Source organism: Leopardus geoffroyi, chromosome B2, assembly GCF_018350155.1.
Source record: "Leopardus geoffroyi isolate Oge1 chromosome B2, O.geoffroyi_Oge1_pat1.0, whole genome shotgun sequence".
In the NCBI taxonomy this organism is placed as follows: Eukaryota; Metazoa; Chordata; class Mammalia; order Carnivora; family Felidae; genus Leopardus; species Leopardus geoffroyi.
This window is the reverse complement of record NC_059332.1, coordinates 123,848,888-123,872,657: the sequence shown is the minus strand read 5'-3', so window position 1 is coordinate 123,872,657 and position 23,770 is coordinate 123,848,888. Positions and strand designations below refer to the sequence as shown.

Genomic DNA, 23,770 nt, shown 5'->3' with positions numbered 1-23,770 from the left:
AGCTGCCACACTGAAGTGACTTAGTGCACATATCTTTTGGTGGTTTTTTATTCTTTTATAAGAACCCTAAAATAATACATAATATAATGTATTTAAAAAATGAAATTGTAGTTCCTTCAAGGAACCGCTTAAACCCACGAGGGGATGTCCGGCATGAGGATTCTACAGTTTCCTCTTCTGTCCAGAGCTGTGCTCTCGTTGAGGGCAGCACTGGTTGTCTGACCGGTCACATTGCAACCATGACGCCTAAACATTGCTTTCTAGGCTTCTTCATCAGTTTCCTCCTGACTGGTGTAGTGGGTAAGTGCTTCATTTCTTTTTAATTGTTCACGGCTTTGTCTTCTGAGTCTGCTCAAGGGACTGTTAGAAACGGCACTGGTGCTTCTCTGGGCTTTGTAAAAATGTCAGCTTTCTTCTGTCGTGAAATGATCAGAACAGACAGGGGGTCAACTTCTGTCTGCAGCCTAACGCCATGCGGCCTTAATAAGTAGCTACCAAAGAGGAGGCATTCAAGAAACTTCACCCAGGACATAGGGACACCCACCTCTCTGTCTCCTTAGCGCTTCCTTTGCCTTCAAGGGACACTGTGGCATGGTGATTAGGAGCAGCCCCCTAAGCCAGACTGCCCGAGTCTGGATCCCAGCTCTGTCGTTTACCATCTAGAAAACCTGGGGCAACTGACTTGGCCCCCTTGTGCCTCAACTTCCTCATCTGTAAAAAGGGGGTTGTAAGTCACTGGGAGGAATAAATCAGTTAATATATACTGAGTGCTTAGAACAGTGCCTGGCACAGAATAGAGACCATAAGCTACGTGTAAGAATTTGCTGTTGGTTTTCACAGAGGACTTTTCAAGAGCAGAGAACATCTTACCCCAAGACGCCTCTGATCAAGGCCATTAAACCCCCCCCCCCCCCCCCCCCAGTTAACAGGTACCTCTCAGTGTAAATGGTTCAAGTAACTGTTCTAAGACTATACTCAGAGGCTGGTAACATAAAAACAATTCAATCCCTCTTCTTTCAGAAAGGTGTGGACTTGAGTACAGGGCACCTTTGGTCTCTGGCAATAGCAAGGGCTTGTTTAGCCAAATATGGCAGGAATTCAAGCACTACCAAAATGATTCCGGCTCTACATGTTACCAGGCCTGTAACTTTGGGCAAGATCCACAAAGTCTTTAAGCCTCAGCTTCCCCATCTGTAACATGTATTAAAAATGCCTACCTGGGGGCGCCTGGGTGGCGCAGTCGGTTAAGCGTCCGACTTCAGCCAGGTCACGATCTCGCGGTCCGTGAGTTCGAGCCCCGCGTCGGGCTCTGGGCTGATGGCTCAGAGCCTGCTTCCGATTCTGTGTCTCCCTCTCTCTCTGCCCCTCCCCCGTTCATGCTCTGTCTCTCTCTGTCCCAAAAATAAATAAACATTGAAAAAAAAAATTAAAAAAAAAAAATGCCTACCTGATTAGGTGGTTGTGAATACGAAATGAGACATAAAGCTTCCAGCACGGTGCCTGATAAACGTTTGATGTTCATACATGTCCAGTGATCAGTGAATGCCAGCCAGAAGGAGGAGGAGGGAAAGAGGAAGAGAAAGAATATCCTCAGGCTCTCAGTGCAGTGTTTTTTTTCTTCCCCCACCATTAACTTCTCTCTCCTGAGGGAGGCTCTGCTTTTGGTTTCTGTGGTGGGTGACAGGCAGACCCTGCAGCCAGATGCTTGGGTACAAAATCAGCCTCACCGATTTTGTCTGGAAGAGGGAGACCGCAAGAGTACCTCTCTCAGAGAAGAGCTGGGCAGGTTACGTGAGTTAATGCAGGTACAAGCACTCGGTGCCCGGCACTGAGATTTGCTATTATTGTTGGTGGTGGCGGAGGTGGTGGTATAAAAGTGAGAAAAGAAATCCAGAGACGGAGGACATAAAGGGCATTGAGCCGACACTCCTCGGGGTGGCAGATCAGCCCTAGGCGCAGCCTCTAGGAAATTGTGTGCATCCTATCCTGAGACTTCTGGAATGCTTATGTGCTATACAGGATTGATCCGGTAGTGATGCCCGTGAGAAAAATCAACGCTGGCCGTAGACTCTTACCATGAACACACCAGCATTCGATGCACTGGAGGAGTTCCAAAAAAGAAAAATAAAAGCAAACAGACCAAATAACAGTATTTGGTTGGTAAAAACAAATACGTAAGGAAACAGCCTCCTTTGTTAGACTGTAACCAATCTTAAATGTTCAGAGCTGAGATCACGGGCTCAGGGCTCAGAAGTATGTTCTGACACCTCAGTGATTTTTGAGCAAACACTTGAAGGAGGTAAAGAAATGATGCATGCGGGGGGTGCCTGGGTGGCGCAGTCGGTTAAGCGTCCGACTTCAGCCAGGTCACGATCTCGCGGTCTGGGAGTTCGAGCCCCGCGTCAGGCTCTGGGCTGATGGCTTGGAGCCTGGAGCCTGTTTCCGATTCTGTGTCTCCCTCTCTCTCTGCCCCTCCCCCGTTCATGCTCTGTCTCTCTCTGTCCCAAAAATGAATAAATGTTGAAAAAAAAAATTAAAAAAAAAAAAAAAAAAAAGAAATGATGCATGCGGGGAGAGCAAGGGCCAGTGCAGGGACCCTCGGGCGGAACCACACAAAGCAGGGGGAAGCAGGAGTCAGGAGGCCGCCCTGGAGGGGTGAGGGGTGGAAGATGGACCCAGGGAAAAGAGCAGGATATATTTCCCGACGTCCTCTCCTTCTGCTGGACTTCCTATCCCTGATCAGAAAATTTGCACTTGTTGGGAGGCAAAACTTCAAGTCTGCCCATCTTAGGCTTTGCGCTGGGACTCCTTAATGAAAAGACAGATTAACAAGAGAAAAACAAATTGTTTATTAACGCGTGCAGCGCCCATCACGAGGGAGGAACATAAGCAAAGAGTAACTCAATAGCATTTCAGCTTATCTAGCATCTTTGACGAAGAAAAATACCTTTGCAGGGATATGACAGGACACAGGAAAGCAGTTGTAGGCTTCCAAGGGCGGCAGACTGTGGTAAGGGAAATATATGGGAGGAAATTAATAGAAGAAGGTTTGTTTACAGACTCCCATGGTGCCGTTCTGGGCTGATAAGTCCGTCTCCAGTAAAAAGAGAATTTGTATCTTGCCTTTAGGCAGACAAGGGAGAGAGTTTTCCTGTGTTTGCTGCTTCTTAATTGCCTTCAGCTCACAATATTTTTTATGTCAAAGAGGCATATTTTAGTGACATATTCTAGTTTCCTGCAGACTCTAGAACAAAATTTTGTCAAGATCCCTTGCTTCCATAAGACTGAATGCAGGTGAGATTGGGTCACTCATTCAATCAGTTGTGGAGGAAAGCACAAGCCACGCCAATACACAATTATCCCCTCTCCTGCCACAATTATTGCCGAGACTCTTTTCAGAACACAACAGGGTCTTGGGCAGTCTCCCTTGATAGCACGGACAGGTTCATCTCAGCAATTATGCTTGGGTTCTTGGAGCCAAGATGCAAACTGATAAGTGCAGCCATTTAGGACTGGGGCGGCAAAGGCTCATCTACCTGAAATAAAGCCAGGTCACCTGGTAGAGGTTAGAGGCCAATGAGGCAAGACCCAGAGGCTGAGAAAGAACCTGAGGAAGGAGAAACTGAGTTCTGGGCTGAGTTCCTAGGGTCAAAAATGGTCCCAGGCCAGATTTTGTCTCAGTGTAGCCATAACAGAATGGCTCCTAGGAAGGTGGGTGATTCCTTAATAAAAACCTTCAAGAAAGTCAGGATAGAAGGAACACACTTAAACAGCGTAAAAGCCATAGATGAAAAGCCCACAGCTGATATCATCCTCAATGGGGAAAATCTGAGAGCTTTCCCCTTAAGATCAGGAACACGACAGGGATGTCCAGTCTCACCACTGTTGTTTAACATAGTGTTGGAAGTTCTAGCATCAGCAGTCAGACAACAAAAGGAAATAAAAGGCATCAAAATTGACAAAGAAGAAGTCAAACTTTCACTTTTCGCAGACAACATGATACTCTACATGGAAAACCCGAAAGACACCACCAAAAGGCTGTTGGAACTGATACATGAATTCAGCAAAGTCACAGGGTACAAAATCCATGTACAGAAATCAGTTGCATTTCTATACACCAATAATGAAGCAACAGAAAGAGAAATCAAGAAATCGATCCCATTTACAATTGCACCAAGAATCATAAAATACCTAGGAATAAGCCTAACCAAAGATGTAAAAGATCTGTATGCTGAAAACTATAGAAAACTTGTGAAGGAAATTGAAGAAGACACAAAGAAATGGAAACACATTCCATGCTCATGGATTGGGAGAATAAATATTGTTAAAATGTCAATACTACCCAAAGCAATCTACATATTCAATACAATCCCAATCAAAATTGCACCGGCATTCTTCTCAAAGCTAGAACAAACAATCCTAAAATTTGTATGGAACCACAAAAGACCCCAAATAGCCAAAGTAAAATTGAAAAAGAAAACCAAAACAGGAGGCATCAGAATCCCAGACTTTAACCTCTACTACAAAGCTGTAATCATCAAGACAGTATGATATTGGCACAAAAACAGACACGTAGACCAATGGAATAGAATAGAGAACCCAGAATTGTACCCACAAATGTATGGACAATTAATCTTTGACAAAGCAGGAAAGAGTATCTAGTGGGGGGGAAAAAAAAACACAGTCTTTTTAGCAAATGGTGCTGGGAGAACTGGACAGCAACATGCAGAAGAATGAAACTGGGCCACTTTCTTACACCATACACAAAAATAAACTCAAAATGGATGAAAGACCTAAATGTGAAACAGAAAACTATCAAAACCCTAGAGGAGAAAGCAGGCAACAACCTCTTTGACCTCAGCCACAGAAATTTTTTGCTCGACATATCTCGGAAGTCAAGGGAATTAAAGGCAAAAATGAACTATTGGGATCTCATCAAGATAAAAAGTTTCTGCACGGTGAAGGAAATAATCAGCGAAGCTAAAAGGCAACCGACAGAATGAGAAAAGGTATTTGCAAATGACGTATCGGATAAAGGGTTAGTATCCAAAATCTATAAAGAACTTACCAAACTCAACACCTGAAAAACAAATAATCCAGTGAAGAAATGGGCAGAAGACATGACTAGACACTTTTCCAAAGAAGACATCCAGATGACCAACAGACACATGAAAAGATGCTCAACGTCACTCCTCATCAGGGAAATACAAATCAAACCACACTGAGATACTATCTCACACGGGTCAGAGTGGCTAAAATTAACAACTCTGGAAACAACAGATGCTGGAGAGGATGTGGAGAAATGGGAACCCCTTGCACTGCTGGTGGGAATGCAAACTGGTGCACCTGCTCTGGAAAACAGTGTGGAGGTTCCTCAAAAAATTGAAAATAGAGCTATCTTACAACCCAGCAATAGCACTACTGGGAATTTATCCCAAGGATGCAGGAGTGCTGATTCACAGGGGCACATGTATCCCAATGTTTCTAGCAGCACTTTCAACAATAGCCAAATTATGGAAAGAGCCCAAATGTCCATCAACTGATGAATGGATAAAGAAGATGTGGTTTATATATACAATGGAATACTACTTGGCAATGAGAAAGAATGAAATCATGCCATTTGCAGCAGCAGGGATGGAACTGAAGAGTATTCTGCTAAGTGAAATAAGTCAGTCAGACAAAGACAGGTACCATATGTTTTCACTCATATGTGGATCTTGAGAAACTTAACAGAAGGGGGAAGGTTTGGTTCCCATGGGAGAAGGGAAGGGGAAAAAATAGTTACAAATGGAGAGAGAGGGAGGCAAACCATAAGAGACTCTTAAATACAGAGAACAAACTGAGGGTGGGTGGGGGTGTGGGGGAGAGGGGAAAATGGGTGATGGGCATTGAGGAGGGCACTTGTTGGGATGAGCACGAGGTGTTGTATGTAAGTGATGAACCATGGGAATCTACCCCAAAAACCAAGAGCACACTTTACACATTGTATGGTAGCCAATTTGACAATAAATGATATTTAAAAAATAAATAAAATAAAATAAAATAAAATAAAATAAAATAATAAGGAAGGTGGGTGAGTGGCCTTGGTGTGGCGCTTTTCATCTTGGTCATTATATTCCTTTGCCATCATGGAAGGACCTGAGGACAATATTTTCTTCACTGCCATTTACTTCCTCTGGAGCTTGGGAATGGGGTGGGAGGATATCCCTTACATTTGTGTAGTCAGGAACACAGTTTTTCTGAAACTTCAGTGTGCACAAAAATCGTCGCATTCAAGATCCAAAATGTCGGCTTCTAGGTTTCACCTCCACCGTCTGCACTTACAGCAACTATTTTAGGAGATCCTGATGCCGGTATTACACTGAAAAGTAGTGCTAATAACAATCGTGCCTGCATCCGTGTTCAATGTTTTTCCTTCTCTTTTTATTCCAGAAACCCAGTCAGCCCATGAATCCCTGATGCCTCAGCGAGTACATTTTCAGTCTCGAAATTTCCACAACATTTTGCACTGGCAGCCTGGGAGGGCTTGTACCAGCAACAGCAGTATCTATTTCGTACAGTATAAAATGTAAGTAATTAGCGTTTCCTCCAGCTGATGGAGATGGTCAGTAGAATTTCATGTTCGAGAATGCAGTGGAGCGTTAGGATCTTTTTCTCAGTTTCAGAGAGGTTGAGAAGAAGAGGTGGGGACAGGAGGGCTGTGTCTCCTTGAAGGTTGCCCGGGGACACAAAATGCATGATGATGTGAGTCTGTTGGGAAGACGCTTCGTCCCTCGGAGACCCAGCACCGAGATCTTACAGGCCGAGCCTTTGGCTTCACGACGCCACATAGTGGCCTCTCAGTACATATTTATCTAGTGAATGTTGGAAGCACATTGTTTAGCCCATAGTAGGCACTCAACTAACTTGATGCTATTGATAATTGGTGAACAAGCTGTGGGACACATGGACATGAGTGTACACAATATATTTTGTAATTGAAAAGCCATTTTTGAAAATTTAGAAAATTCTTTTCAGAAACGAATGGCTCCTGTAAGCACCAACACAAACCAGAGCGTGCTGCTGCATGCTCCTCTCTGGGCTCTTCAGGATGTTTCTGGTGGATCGTTATCAAAACTCAGATACAGTAGGGGCACCTGGGTGGCTCAGGTCGGTTGGCTTCGGCTCAGGTCATGATCTCACAGTTCACGAGTTCGAGCCCCGTGTCGGGCTCTGTGCTGACAGCTCGAAGCCTGGAGCCTGCTTCAGATTCTGTGTCTCCCTCTCTCTCTGCTCCTCCCCTGCTCGCACGCTGTCTCTCTCTCTCTCTCTCTCTCTCTCTCTCTCTCAAAAATAAATAAAGTTAAAAAAAATTAAAACAAAAAAAACATCAGATACAATCAATTCCTTCCCTGGATCCAGGCCTTGGACACACAAGCTCCTGATTTGCAAATGGCGGGTTTTCCCACTCATACACTTCTTGGGGTTTTCCGAGCCTCCTCCTTCTCTTTCACAGTTTAAGATGCTGGATGAGAGATACTGAGACAGGAGATATTGCACTTTCGCTCCCATGAGTTTTTTCTTAGAAATTCAGAACATCAGATGTAGCTGTGGACCAACATCACACTTTTTATTCCATAATTTTTATTCCATGTCTCTCGAGCATGGGGGTAGGCTTGAGGTCAGATCTCCCCATTAATTAACCTCTTGCTAACCTCATAAGAACTATTTCCAGAAGTTTCTCAGTCTCTAAATACTGCTGCTTTTCTCAACATATTTTGTGTAGCAGCTGTAAAATTTATGCATCTTTCCAATAAAAACTGTTCCATTCTAAAAACAGATTTGTGCATAGTTGGAGATACTCCAGCATATAGAATGTAGGGATTTTTTTTATACTTCCCCCTTAGGCGGCATAAATAGGGCCTGTTTATGGTCCAGTGTTAAAATTGGATTAGAAGTTGTTTTACCATGAAACTAATGAAGATTAAACTTTAAGATCCCATGGGAGAATTTTATATTTGTAATGTTTTTTTTTTTTCTTAAAGAATACTCCCAAACTTGTATGAGACTCAGAATGCCTGCATCCATTCCTCTCTATATCATATTTTCAAGAGCACAATGCAGATTTCTATTTTTGAAATCTTTCACTTGGTGAAAGCACATGGTACTATTCCATCCATGTGGGTCTACTGTTAATATACGTCCCATTTGGGATAGGACAAGAAATGAGCTACCACGTTAGAAGAGAAGCCAACCACAACAACTAAATGTAGCTAGCAAAGACAATGTCTCAACAATAAATAACAATTAAAAGACATCAAACTGTATTCAATTTATGTCACTGGTTTTGCTCTAATGGTGTCCTTTGATAAAATGCCACTGTTGCCATTATATAGTTTACAGAGTATAGAGGCCATTATATGGCCAGAAAGCTAGATTTCAAGTCTTTTCACAAACATTTTGGGAAGACTTTCACCCCAGCTTCTAATTTCCACTCTGTTTCCACCATCGTCTTCCTGTGTCTTTTCTGATTTGTGACAGAAAAGGAAGGGAAGCTTTAATCGTCCCTGTTGCTGTTACATCGTCCCATAGTCCTGGGCTGAGTCAACCTGTTTCTTTGACTCAGACCTTTCTATCATGGGCTCCCCTCCTTCACACCTAGTTCCTAATTACAGGATTTCCTCACTATTAACCCCCGCCCCATTTTCAACAAAAATAGTGACCAGATGTGTTGGGTAAGCAACACCTGAGATAAAAAGTGGTAGCGACTTCTCAGAATCGGCCACGTTACTCAACAGCAGGCTGATGAGAAGTGAAGAAAACCACAGGGTTGAAACCTCAGAAGCATTAAGGATGTGGGAAGCTAGTACTCAAAAGTGGAAGTTGGTTCATATACTAGAAGAATAACTTCACTAAGTATTAAAAACCCTGAAACCCCTTTGCTATGGATACAGAAGGTGTCTGTGTGGAGTTTTTCTTTCAGCAAGATAACACTTGGATTAATAAGAATAAAATATTTGTAAAAGATACTTGATGAGAGTAGCCATAAGCTTTCACAGGGGTGCTGATGTTGGAGGACAAATCTCAACCCATTTAAAATATTCATAGACTGAAAAAAATGGATGACTCCTTCAATGGGAAGAAAAAAAAAAACCCTCAGATCTTTGTCTTTTCCTTCTATAGGTATGGACAGAGACAATGGAAAAATAAAGAGGACTGTTGGGGTATTCTCGAATCCTTTTGTGACCTTACCAATGAAACATCAGATATACAGGAACCTTACTATGGAAGGGTGAGGACCATCTCAGCTGGGATCCGCTCAGGCTGGACCATGACACAGCGCTTCACTCCCTGGTGGGAAAGTGAGTTCCATGGAGTTCCTTTACATTTGCTCTTCCTGACCCCAAGGAGCCCCATAGAGCAGGCCCTGTGCTTTGCTGAGGTCTACACCATCATCTCATTTGATCTAATTCTCAGAACAACCCCCAAAGATGGCTTTTACTATCTTTATTTTATAGCCCACAAAACCAAGGCACAGAGGCTCCAGTAGGTGGCCAGGTCTCATGGCCTGTACAACCCAAGTCAGGATTCACGTTCTATGGCATCTGACTGCAGAGCTCACAGTCTAGCCTGCTACCCAATTGTTACCTGCTAGGACAAAAAAGTAGTTTTAGGCACTAAGAAAGAAGTCTAGTCCTTTTCTGAGCATGGGGAATAAGTTCTTGAAAATACTCTTCAGAAGGATTCTCTGTTGAGGAAATTAAGACTTTTAGTCATCTCCCCAAAGGGAAGACCAAAAGCTTGTTCTTGTATCCATTCCTCAATGACATATACTCTTTTTCTCAGTCATAGTCCTAGAATAATATAACCTAAAATATAAGTTATAAAAAACCATGACCAACCGACCTTATATAAAATAGTGAACAAAAGGGAAAGAGTAAAAGGAAAGCGCTTAATTTACATGTACAAAAACATGCATAACAAAACAAGAAAGAAAATATGGATATCTACAACAGTCCTTAAAACTGCGACTAGTCATGTAGCTGTAGTTAATATTTATAACTTCTCTCATTATTAACTCAACATTTGCTTTCTTTCCAGGTAGCACCTCAGCTCTTCACTCTTGAGGAGTTTAAGTCTTTTTAATCTTTACCATGTTAGTTGAACATAATTTTACATTAATTTTTATCACTGAAAGTAGGAGTTCTAAGAGGCATCCCAGGGGACACTAAGCAGACTTCTACCTGACCCTGTTGTGTATATAGCAACTCTGCTTCCCCTGGAGAGTCAGAACCAATTGCCCTAGACAACACAGGATCTCATTTTCTCCGTGTTGCTTAAATGGCATAAAGAGCTCCAAACAGTCAGGAGGCGGTCTCAATTTCCAATTTTTTGAAACCATTGTTGTTCTAATCAAGTGTATTGGAAACAAGCCATTTCATGAGTTGCTCATCATGTTTAACAGCAAGAATTGCCCCTCCCATTTCCACTTCTTATGTCCTAGACTGGTGAGTGCTGTCTACGGAAGAAATAGCACCATATATTGGTCACAAGATTAGAGCATATACCAGTTCACGTTCAACTTCACAAGGTGCTCTCAAACTGAGTTTTCAATTAGCCACTTTACCTTCCCATAAAACCAGGGGTTTCTAAGTGATGGGATATATCAGAAGGTCAAATACTCCTGTGGGTATGAGAGTGACTTCACCTCTTCCACATTGACTTAGTTCTTCTGTCATAAACAATGTCTCATCAGGTACTATGCTCATGAATAAGGCATCCATTACATTCATGGTGGGTGGTCAGGGGGGCTGCTGATAAAAGCGTTGACGCAGAGAAGACAAATCTATAATCAGAAAAGTGTCTATTCCCCTGTCTCTTTTCCCCTCCCTGTTGGAAGGGATAAAATATATATATATATATATATATATATATATATATACTATATAAAGTGAACTATACTAGGGGTTCAGCACTGGTCCTCTTCTATTCAGTGGTGTCAATCCAGCTTTGAAAAGGGAAGTCCATATTGTAGAATCTATATAAAGTCTCTGTTCCTTTCATACAACCATTTTGCTCATGAGCCTATGGAGCAAGTATGAGACACTGGGGAAATAAGTTTTCACTGCCTCCACCTGGAGTATTTAAAACAACTTTATTGAGATATAATTGGCACCCCTTACGTTCCCTATATCATGTGTACAATTCAGCGGTTTTTAGTAGATTCACAGACATTACAACCATCACCTATAGTCCATTTTAGAACATTTTCATCACCTCAGAAAGAAACGCCCACTCTTCGGCTATCACCATCCTATTCGCTCATTTCTCCAGTCCCTTAGCCCAAGGCAATGACTAATCTACTTTCTATATCTATAGAGTTCTCAGTTCTGGACAATTCACGTGAGTGGAATCATATAATATGTGGTCTTTCATGGCAGGCCACTTTCACCTAGCATAATGTTTTTAAGGTTCATTCATGTTGTAGCGTGTATCAGCACTTCACTTCTTTTTGTGGCTGAATAATGTTCTAGTATATGAATATGCCACAGTTTGCTCAGCTGATAGACATCTGACTATGTCTATCAGCTGATAGACACTTCCATTTTGGCTATGATAGTGTTTCTATGAACACTCGTATCAAGTTTGTGTGTAAACAAATGATTTTATTTCTTGTAGGTATATACGTAGGAGTAGAATCCCTAGATCTCATAGTGACTTTAGGTTTAATCCTTTGAGGAACTGCCAGACTGTTTTCCAAAGCAGCTGCACCATTTTACATTCCCATCAGCGGTGTATGAGGGTTATGATTTCTTCACGTCCTTAGCAACACTTACCTAACCTTTTGATTATAGCTGTCCTAGTGGGTATGAAGTGGTATCTCGTGTGGTTTTGATTTGCATTGCCCTGATGATTAATGGTGTTGAGTATCTCTTCATGTGCATATTGGCTGTTTGCAAACGTCTCTTGGAGAATTAGCTATTTAGCTCCTTTGCTCATTATTAAATTAGATTATTTGTCTTTTTATTATTGAGTTGTAAGAGCTCTTAATATATTATGGATACCAGTCCTTAGTCAGATATATGATTTTCAAATATTTTCTCCCATTCTATGGTTTGTCTTTCCACTTTCTTGGTGGAGTGATTTGAAACACAAACTTTTTAAATTTTTATGAGGTCAATCTATTTTTTCCCTGTTGCTTGTGCTTTTGGTGCAATATCTACGAATCTCTTGCCAAATCTAAGGCTGTGGAGGTATATCTGAAGTTTTTAAAAGAGTTTTATAGATTTAGCTCTTACATTTTGATCTTTTTCCATCGAGTTCATTTTTATATATGGTGTGAGGTAAAGGTCCACCTTCCTTCTTTTATAAATGGCTATCCAGTTGTTCTAGTGTCATTTGTTGAAAAGACTATTCTTTCCCCTCCAAATGATCTTGGTGCTCTTGGTGAAAAAAAGTTAATCATAGACCTGTGGGTTTATTTTTAAGTTCTCACTTTGATTCCAATGATCTATACATCTATCCTTGTGCCAGTACCACACTGCCTTAATTACTGTTGCTTGGGAACAAACTTTGCAATTGAAAAGTGTGAGCCCTCCTACTTTGTTCTTCTTTTTTCAAGATTGTTTTGGCTATTCTGGGTCCCTTGCAATTTCATATCCACCTAGATTTTTGAAAGCTTCCTTTTGGTAGGTGTATGTTGCTTTGCATTCACATGGACACAGAAATATTTGCTTCAGGGTCCCTCCACATACCTCTTACCCAGACCTCCTGCCACCAACTGAGTGTATATAATGTTGTAGCAGTCCACTTCTGGCCAGTGCCATCATGTCATGCAGAACCTTCTGGGAAACAGGCTTATTTTTTTTCTTCTTAACTAGTCATAGGGGACTCCTCAAGATGCCATAACTATAAAGGAGGAAGAAGTGATAAGACAGTATGTGTAGTTGTGCTGAGAGGATAAACCACCTACTTTTGTGAATTAATTTGATGTTAAGACGTGCTAGAGGCTAGACTCCTATAATCTGTTTCCACTTACTGTTGGCATGTTTTTGTGCATTTTATGAGTTTCTGTATCAGAGGACATCCAGTTTATGATAGGAAACTCAGACCACATGGCTCCTTGATATCCCTTGATTCAAGCATTCATTTTCTATCAGGGTTCAGGGACAAGGAAATCTGGAGCTTTTTTCAAAAGAAACATAGTTGTTTCCTAAAGTGGGTATGACTTTGTTCCAAAACATCCAGGGACTTAGAATTGCCACAGTCTCTAAATAGCATCCTGATCTGTCACAGATACTTTGAAGATTGTTGGATTTTCTGGATCATAAAAGACAAGTGGTAGAGTAGCTTGTCTGCAACATGAACTAGTTGAGAAGTCTGTCATTTAGTCTGGGTCCTTCTCAAAGCTGAAAATCTTATGGGTTACTTTGCAAATGGGTAGCACATCTAAATACGGTATGTGTTTCCTACAAAATGCATAGAGGCCCAACAAACCCAGTGAACCTTTCTTAGCAGTAGGGGATGCAAAGTGAAATAGCTTGTCTTTCACTTGAGAGGAAATGTCTCAACAAACCCCAGAGGAAATATAGCTCCAACGTGTTTCTTACTCCAACATGTTTCTATAACATGTTTCTTACTCAAGCATCTATAGTGCCTAGAACTCTAGGCATACCAAGTTCAATCAGTGTCATGATATTCCGTGGTAAAAATATCAAAGACTCTGTAGACTGTATGTGATAAAGATCCAGATGACAATGAAAGCCAAGTGAAAAGAAATTGTTCTGATGCTTTCTAATTATTGGACAAAAGGAGGAAAAAATTCCCCAAACAATAGCTCTATTGATTGGCTCCAGAACAGAGACACTGTAACTGAATAGCAATTACACCGTGGTCATCACCTGAGTACATGTACAATTATCCCTTTAATTATTTAAGATCCATGGTTTGGGGAGAGGAGGGTACAATTCAAATAAATGACTTAAGTGGGGGAAGTGACACATTTCACTACCCCGGCATTTTTCAAGGTGTTTTTGATGGACAAATTTTGTTCAAAAGAGAAATTCCATTGGCTTCCACTTGGCCTTTCATCCCATCATAACTTCCATGCCACAGATCAGGGAACCAGAATGGAAATGAATTCTGTCAGTTGTGGTGTATATCTTATTAAATTTACTTTCATTGCCTGACCACTATAAGAATGCACTATAAGAGGTATTCTGAGTCCCCAGAAATGATCATCAACTGAGAACCAGGGTCCCATTACTGGCCAGAGTCTATACTTACCTTTCTTCAATTCACAATTACCCTCTGGGAAAGGATGAAAGATTTATCATAAAACTGGTGGCATCATTGCTTCCAAATCTCACCCTAATGACCTAACTAGTGTAATGTCCAATTAAATCCAAACTAATTAGATCATGTCCAGAATGCTAGATGGAATTGGATTTAGAAAAAGACATCTTTAGTTTTGCAAATCTTCAACCACTAAGAGAGTAGAATGGCAATTGAGTAAACTACCTATGGCCTCCAGTACAGTATTTCTTGGAATAACTTGAGAGTGAAGCCCAATTCACTTCAGCAATTCTCTGGTGGAGGAAAGGAGACTGCACAACTAGGCTGATACACAGCACTGAGGGGAATTTGCAGAGTAGTTTAATTACTATATTCAAACCTACAGATGGGGTCAACTTCAAATTTATTTCTCAAACAAAGCTTTCTTGAGTGTGATCCGTTAGGCTAGTTGGTAAGATTAGCCAAAGATGTTGGCTGAGATGAGCTGAAGTTTTGACTCAGTTCTATCTAAATTGAGATAGTGTTGCATTAAGGAGGTTTTGTGTTCTTTCTGTATGACTGCTCCAGGAAGGAACAAACCTCTAAAAAACAACAAAAACCTTCTTCCAAGACCACTTAAGAAGAAGAGTAAGAAAGCAGTGCATCACATAGTCAAAACTGGAGCTACTCTTGTTGAAGAGACAGCAAGAGCCCTGCTCACTTGCCTGTTTCCTTACCTCCAGCTTTGTTTGCCTCTCCTGCCACAGGTCCTGAGGCTTTCTGAAAAAAATGTTTTGAAAAGCATGTTGTTAGGGATAATAGAACAGCATGTTCCTAGAGTCTATGATACAAGCCTAATGAATCAACTGCATGCACTGACTTAATGTGAGATCCATTTCTGAACAACAGGGTGTTGCTTTAAGTTAAGGGGTTCTGACTCCTGGTATCTATCTAGGGACAACGCAACATTAAAAAAAAACTTAAGTTAAAGCAGCATTTGAGGCTCAATATGATTTTAGTGTTATCTAAAGCCATATTTTCTTAAATTGAAAATAGTTGTGGAGTTTTGGAATAGATCTGAGTTTCTAATGGAATGACTTAAAAATCATTCAGTAATGGCTGAATGACTTTATGCATTCCGCAAGTATTTATAAAGCACTTCCTACGTTCTGGGCATTGTACTAGGTCCTGGGGAGAAAATAGCAAGCACAGAAGACACAAAGAAGTTTCTATCTTCATAGAGATTCCTGTTCAACGGGGAAGACAGACTTTAATAAAATAATAATACAAATAAACATAAAATGATACCAATGACAGGTGGCACAAAACAGACCCACGGTGCTATGAGAGCCTAGTCAAGGAGGGACACGATCAGGGATGTCAGGAAAAGCATGTCTGGGGAAATGACACTTGAGCTGGTATCTAAAGATGAATAGAAGTTAACTACATAAGAAAAGGTGGACAAGTCCAGGCAAAGGGAATAGCATTGGCAAAGGCCCTCTAGCAGGAGGAAGCATGACAGGTACAAGAGACTGAAAGACAGCTGCATGGTGATGAGGGGCAGGCAGAGGGGCTGTGAAATAAGATGGGACTGGAGAGATAGACCAGGAATGAGAATTTTCTATTAAGGAGTTATAGCATCCTCCAGAAAGATATAAAGTGATTTTAATCAGGGGATGATGTGATCAGATTTGTGTATTGGAAAGATCAATTTGGCTGTATTTGGGAAGTACAGATCAGAAAACGAAGAGACTGGATACAGGGAAGTGAGTTAGTGAGTTCCTGTACTGGCCTGTAAGAGACAGGATTTGGCTTAAATTAGAATAATGGAAAGGACTATAGAAAATTTATCATTGAAGGGACATTTGGTAGGGAAAATTGGCAGGGCCTGCAGATGGGCTGCATAAAGAAGTAAGGAAGAAGGTACATGTCAAAGATGACTTCCAAGCTTCTGGCTTGCATAACCGGATGAATCACTGAGATATTTTTGGATGCCACTCGATGGGAAAAGACCAGTTTGATGGGATGCAGAATAATGGAGACCATAAGTCAATTTCGAATATGTTGAGTTTAACATGCTTTTCAGATATCTAAGGGAAATAGCTATACAGATCCAGGACTCTATTAGACACAAACTTGTGAGTCATTTGCATGTAGTACAATGGGCATTGATAGGATTGTCTAGGCAGAAAGTATTGAGGAGAGTTGAATAAGTCCAGGTATTTAAAGGATGCCTGAGTACAAAGTAGGAGGAAACCAGTGAGTCCATTATATTTGTGAATGCTCCAAGAGGCTAATGCTTCAAGGAGAGAGCAGTCGAATGAATTGGTCTTGGGAGATGAAGTAATCTTAAATTGTCCATTGTAACAAAATCACAATTCAGTGCATGGGTCAAGAATGGTCACTCAGTTACAAAGCTCAGCATCATGGACCACACAGTAGGAGCTCCTGTGATATCTGCAGCCGGGCTCACTGGAATTCTAGGCCAACACTGGAAATATATACTTCACCTGTATTTAAGGTTAAATATCACATTAAACAATAAAAATCTAAGATAATGAACGCATACATTCAAAGGACAGGTTCTGCATGCATATGATTAAAAGAAAATTCTTCAATAATAACAGCTTGGGCCAGAAGGGGCAAGGATTATCAGTTTATGTATAAATACATTAGTGAGAAAGAAAATACACGGTAGTATTTAACCTTGCCAGTATTCATCTTTAACTCATGTCTACCAATTGAAGTAAGTCTAAACTCTGAGTCACATTTTAAAAAGAGGACTGGATTTTTTTTTTTTTTTTTTTTGGTTTTGGTTTCTTGGTGCTAGATATGTGACAAGAATGTTAGAAATATGTTTTTTATCCAGGAGAACAATAAACATACATTAAACTAGCCTGCAAAAAGCAGTAACTCTTCTCACCTTGCAAGAGACAGACAAGGGGTCTACGGTAACTTGATCACTCAAATTTGGAGCAAGGAAATCACAAACAGGATTAAACAGCAACCACTTCACAAAATTAAAGTGTAAAAAAGGGGGAAATCCTTCACCTTCAAGACAATTAGGCAAAATTTCCGACAACTGAAAAGTGAATTAACAACTTTTGGTTTCAGAGTAAATGGGATGGGGTGGGGGTTTGTAATGGTAGAAACTGTCCTCTTCTAAAATGCTTAGAAAGTCTGGATAAAACATAAGCTTTTTTTTAACTCTACAGAAGAACATAAAAGAAAATAAAGGAAATCTCCGGGGCTTCAAAGCAAAGTAACTGGAACCAGAGGGGAAACAAAGGGAAGCCTTGCTGTCCTTGAGGGCATTTTCCCAGACTTGGGAACTAGACCCTAAGTGGTAAGAGCCCCCACCCCTGGGGCAGGAGACAAGGCTGTAGGTCTACACAAGGTGGGGAGTTACAACTAGTACCCTCATAAAATCTTAGACCCTCGAAGAGCTCCTATAAATAAAAGAACAGACTAGGGAGAGCCCTTCTGAGAAAGAGAGGAAACAAAGGAGGGTGTGTGTTTTTGTCTTCACTCTGTCAGCAGTCAGGTGTTTCCTAAATTCATAAAGCCTTGAGATTCAAATATATCGAACTTTTGAGTTTCAGAAAACACCATCTTGAGATTGTACCAGGTTGATGGTGCCACAGGGATACCCTGCAGACACAAAACCAAATACAGTGTTGAAAAGCAACACAACCCACATATACGATCATTTGATTTATGTTCATAGTTTAGTTCAGTGGCATCACTATGGTCTAAACGAGATTAGATCAGTTGGAAATATTATATTTCTTGTTCCCCTACGTCACCCATTTACAAAACCGAGTCTGGCTGGACGAAAACAATAAAGCTTAGCAACTACAGCTTGTGAGCCAAATTGCCTGCTTCTAATTTTGTAGATAAAGTTTTATTGTAACACAGTCACACCCATTCATTTACATTTTGCCTGTGACTGTTTTTGCACTGCAAGCCATGGCGAAGTTGAGCAGTTACCACAGACACATGCGGCCCGAAAGCCTGAGGTATTTATTATCTGGCCCTTTACAGAGAATATTTGCTGCCTCCTATTCTGTAAGACAACATGGGAGAATATTTTCATGGCTTTGGCATAGCCAGATCCCCAAAAAGCGCTACTGATGAAGGAAATAACTGATAAATTGAACTACACGAAAATTAAGAACTTCTGTTTATCAAAACGTACCATTAAAATAATGAAAACACAAATCCCAGAGAGAAGATATTCACAGTGCTATATTTGACAACGAACTGTGCTCAGAATGTACAAAGAACTCTTACGAATTAATTAGAAGAAGACGAGGAAACCAATTTAAAAAAATGGGCAAAAGACTGGAACAGCTGTTCGCAGAAGAGGACATCCAAATGGCCAATAAACACGTGAAACTCCATTAGTCGTCAGGGAAATGCAACTTAAAAACACAATGAACGCAATGAAACACACTTCCCAGAATAGCCCAAATTAATTTTTTTAAAAATAATAATGCCAAATGTTAGAATGTGAACAATGGGAACTTTCATATGCCACTAAAGGGAATATAAATTGGTGGGTCTCCTGAAGCATGGAAACATCTATAAAAGCTAAACCTACATAAAACAACCTAAGCCTGTGAATAGATAAATTGTGATATACATACAATTAAATACTACATAGGGGCCCCTGCGTGGCTCAGTCAGTTGACTGTCCGACCAGCTCAGGTCATGATCTCACAGTTGTTTGGGCCCCACACTAGGCTTGCTGCTGTCAGCACAGAGCCTGCTTCGGATCCTCTGTCTTCCTCTCTCTCTGCCCCTCCCCTGCTCATGCTCTGTCACTCAGAAATGAATCAACATTTAAAAAAAAATACTACATAGCAATCAAAAGAATGAACTCTTGATACATGCAACAATATTGATTAGTATATATATACTACATAATATATACGTTAGTTTGGTAGGGCTGTCACGGAATACCATAGATTCCCTGGCTGACACAACAAAAATTTGTTTTCCCACAGTTCTTCAGCCAGAAGTCCAAGACCAAAGTATCAGCAGGTTTGGTTTCTTCTAAGGCCTCTCTTCCTTGGCTTGGCTTTCTCTCTGTGTCCTCACATGGTCATCCCTCTGTGCTCACGCATGTCCGTGTCTTCCTGTAAGGACACCAGTCATATTGGAGTAAAGCCCACCAATACCACCCATGAAGTCAATATGGCTTCATTTTACTTTAATTAACCACTTCCAAGTCCCTGTCTCCAAACAGGGTCATATTCCGAGGTACGGGGGCTTATGACTTCATCCTATGAATTTGCAGGGGCCACAATTCAGCCCATAATTTAAGTATCTGTGTCTGTATCTACCTATATCTATATCCATACCTATTACTATATCTATATATCTATATATCTATATATCTACATATCTATATACCTATATCTATCTATATCTATATCTCTCTATAGACCTAGATCTAGATATATATATATAGAGAGAGAAAGAAACCAGTCACAAAAAAGTGTATATTGCATGATTTCAAAAACTGATATATGCGGTCATAGAAATCAGTACAATTGTAGTTATCTTCTGGGGTTAAGTAATTGGAGAAAACATGAAGGAGGTTTCTAGAGTGCTAGTAATGTTTCTTAATCTGGATGATGGCTATTCAGGAGTGTTTATTTGTAAAGATTTGTTGAGCCATATGATTTACTTATTTGTCAGTATCTATCTTATAGGCTAATGAAAGTTTATTTAAAATTTAAAAATTCAGAGATGTCTGGGTGGCTTAGTTGGTTGAGTGTCCGACTTTGGCTCAGGTCATGATCTCATGGTTTGTGGGTTTGAGCCCCACATCAGGCTCTGTGCTGCCAGCTCAGAGCCTGGAGCCTGCTTCGGATTCTGTGTGTGTGTGTGTGTCTCTCTCTGCCCCTCCCCTGCTGTGCGCGCTCTCTCTCTCTCTCAAAATAAATAAATAAATAGACATTAATTTTTTTTAATTTAAAAATTCATACTTACATGGCAGAGGAGATACCATGATCACATGGTTCTCTCAAGGCAGAAGTCATCCAAAGCACTCAGGTCTTTCTGACACCTGCAATTTCCTCAAGCAGGGGAACTCAGCTGCACAATTTCTGTTCGTGGGGAATTTCACACTGTCCCCCGATTAAAAAAAAAAATTAAGTTAAATTAGATAAAAAAATCCAAACCAAAGCAGCAAAAAAAGAAAGTATCAACTTTAAACATGTGCTCAACAACAAAAACACAAGGGAGTAGATCAATATAAGCAAGTTTGGAAGAAACAGCCATCTACCTTACTAGCACTTCAAGTACTTATAATAGTGGAAGCATATAGCAAAATAAATAAGTTTAAAGATATAACAGAGAAAATAAAAGCATAATCAAAGGCAAAATATTATTTTTTAGGACCAGATAGATTGAAAAAGACCCAGAGCTCATCAAAATGAAAAAAAAAATCATTGAAATGAAAAAAAAAATTAATTTGGAGACTTAAAGACCAGTTTAGACATGGTTGAATAGTAAATTGGTGGATTGGAAGACAGGTCTGAAAAAGCCATTCAGAATACTCTGCTGAGGAAAACAGATGGAAAGACCAAAGTTAAGATATATAGAGAATCAAGTAAGAAATTCTAACAGGTGTTGAACTGAAATTCCAGAAGAAAAGCATATATAGCTCTTCATGCACTTGTCTGTCTAGCTGTCTAGCTGTCTAGCTATCATCATTCTTATCTATCAAGAATGGTTGATTTTCAAGAATTATAAAAGATATGAATTTACAAACTGAAAATATGTAACGAATACCAAGAAGGAAGACAACAACAAATCCATCATAGAATTAATTCTTCCTAGAATTGCCGTTAGTTAATCTGAAGAAAATTAAAGTGTTAATTTATCCAGTTTTCTTTCCTAGTTCATAATGATCTGGTTAATCATATCAAAATGCAAGGACCGAAAATTCTCTCTCTGGATCCTTCCCATGCTCTTCCATAGTATATAACATAACCCTGTTGAATTAATTTTATAACAACAAGTCTTCAAATGGTTTTAACGCTGCTTTGAAATTTCACATCTTTAAGAACCTACAAAATATTTGAAATCTCCACCCAAATAACTTTTTACACCTAATTTTACAAAACAATCACTAAGAGTTGGGGAAATGATTGATAAATGTCCTCTTAAAGCTGAATCAGGAGGTACCAGTCTTTGCAAATAAAAAATTATCTTTAAAGAGAATTCTCAGACATGCATATTTTAGGTGTCAGAGTATCTCTTCATAATGATTTTTGCCAGATCTCTGAACTTAGTAGTGACTTGTTATTATGTATAATGTGTCCATGTGAAATATTACATTATTTTAATGATTTGTCAAATTTTCCCATTCTTTCTCCAGCGAAAATTGATCCTCCAGTCATGAATATAACTCAAGTTAATGGATCTTTGTTGGTGATTCTTCATGCTCCAGGTTTACCATATAGAGACCAAAAAGGAAAAAATGTATCAATAGAAAATTACTATGAGCTAGTATATCGAGTCTTTATAATTAACAATTCAATGGGAAAGGTAAGTTCAGGTGAATAGGTAAGTTTGGTATTTTTCTTTTGTTCATTTAAGTAACATTTTAGCTCTAAAGTATGTCCATTCTTTTGCCACTCAATTCCTTTTACTTTTCTTTACCTTTTTTTTTCAATTCCTTCTCACTTCCACCCTCATTGATAAGCAATTTGTGATTGGCATCACCATCAGATGTGTGTGTGTGTGTGTGTGTGTGTGTGTGTGTGTGTGCCTTTGCTCGGCTGGTCTCCACTTCATCCTGCCTAGTTAGCCTGAAGAAAATTAAAGTGACTATCTAAAGATTGGTGCATATCTAAAGATTGGTGTTAACAATATTTAATTCCATTTGATGACCACAAATACTAATTTTTATGGATTTTACACACTCTTTTTAAGTGGCTTTTGGATCACAGCATTATATGTTTAGGCCAATTTTGTTATAGTATTTTAATCTACCATCTGTGCCTTTATCTTGTTTGATAGTTAATTGAATGTTCCTTTTTGGTGTCCATCTAGGACAAGCTTCCTGTGGTTGTAAGGAACAGAAACTCACTCAAACTGGTTCAAATAGAAAAGGGGAGGGGGAAGGGAGGAGCTTAATAAAACTCCCAATAAACAACTGATCTTAGGGACAGGAAGAAACAGGAAATAAAGTGCTGCTGGGCTTTGAAGGGACAGGGAAGGACGGATAGAGAAGAGAGTCTTAAAGAATCCCGATCCGTGTCTCTGGCCACATGTTGCATGTCTACAGTGGCCTCCAAGTCTCCTCCATTTTCCTCACTGCACAGCATAAATTCTTGGAAAAGGGATTCTGGCCATTGAGTCAACCAGTCAACAGCCCTTATGTCGCATGTACACAGCCATGACCTGTCCCTTTATCAGGCTCTGAACTAGGACTCTGGAGAAAGAGGATGTGTCTGGGAAGAAACCCCTACTACTGAGACCGTGGACAACTTCTTAATAATAGAGCAAATCAGTGACTAACTGAAAGCCATTTGTCATCTTACTTTTCCCCTTATGTACAGGAACAAAAGGTATATGAAGGAGCTCACAGAGTTGTTGAAATTGGAGTTCTGGCACCTCACACTGCTTACTGTGTAGTGGCTGAAATGTACCAGCCCATGCTAGACAAAAGAAGTCGGAGAAGTGAAGAGAAATGTGTGGAACTTCCTTGAAGGGTTCTGGAGTGCTCCACAATATGGAAATCAAAACCCTCTGAGAGCGGGATGGCTCATGTTTGAAGGATCTCACTGAAAGTGGTGCTTATATTTTCTTGAGGCGGTGTTCACCATTAATTACACCTTGGGGAACTCTTTGTTTACCCATTCTTTCTTCCTTTACATTTTACTGGTAAACTAATTTAAGCAACATGGCTCAAAACATTAGAATTTAAAGAGGAGGCAAAGAATAAAGTCCTCTCTGAATGCGGAACTTTGTCTCTGAATGTAACATCCCAACCACAGCCTGCATTGTTCTAAGACAGCTGAATAAACATTTAAGAGACAAGGTAATAGTAGACATTTAACAAAAGACAGTTGGATTAATTTTTTCTAAGAGAGTGCTACAGACAAAAGCAATCTTGAAGCAATCCTTTTTCACTCGCTATTGAGACAGTTCACTTGACATAGATATGCCAATTTTTACATAAATGGAACTTTTACATGAATGAATATTTTCCATGCATTTCCTATTTTATATGAATGTACTTTTTCATACATTCATTTTCTGTTATAAAATATTTCCACTTAATGAGCCAATATTTTCTTTCAACTTCTATTCTATGTAAATACAAATAGCATTTGAAAAAAAAGACTTCTCATGATCTCTGGATTAGTATCTAGATTAATATTGACACTAACATCTAAATACCAAAGGAATCCTAGGCAATACAATTTCCCTCATTTAATACATACTCACATTAAAGGTTTCTTTTCTGTGTTTGTTTTGTTTTGTTTCTTAATAT

The 23,770-nt window shown here is 40.0% G+C and overlaps 1 protein-coding gene and 1 pseudogene across 1 annotated transcript; both read left to right on the top strand.

Moving 5' to 3' along the window:
- IL22RA2 (interleukin 22 receptor subunit alpha 2) lies at positions 1–23,745 on the top strand. The gene is made up of 5 exons (XM_045499775.1): positions 1–300; positions 6,433–6,568; positions 9,163–9,341; positions 21,647–21,816; positions 22,833–23,745. The coding sequence occupies exons 1-5, from the start codon at positions 87–89 to the stop codon at positions 22,980–22,982; spliced, it is 849 nt and encodes a 282-aa protein (XP_045355731.1). The 5' UTR covers positions 1–86; the 3' UTR covers positions 22,983–23,745.
- On the top strand, positions 20,246–20,399 carry LOC123610083 (annotated as a pseudogene).
- Positions 23,746–23,770: the final 25 nt, after the last annotated feature.

Bases quoted from the DNA above. Each gene is read 5' to 3' on its own strand.
- IL22RA2 (XM_045499775.1), top strand. From the start codon at position 87: ATGTATTTAAAAAATGAAATTGTAGTTCCTTCAAGGAACCGCTTAAAC. The intron at 6,569-9,162 runs GTAAGTAATTAG...TTCCTTCTATAG, and splicing joins TATTTCGTACAGTATAAAAT to GTATGGACAGAGACAATGGA. The intron at 21,817-22,832 runs GTAAGTTCAGGT...CCTTATGTACAG, and splicing joins TTAACAATTCAATGGGAAAG to GAACAAAAGGTATATGAAGG.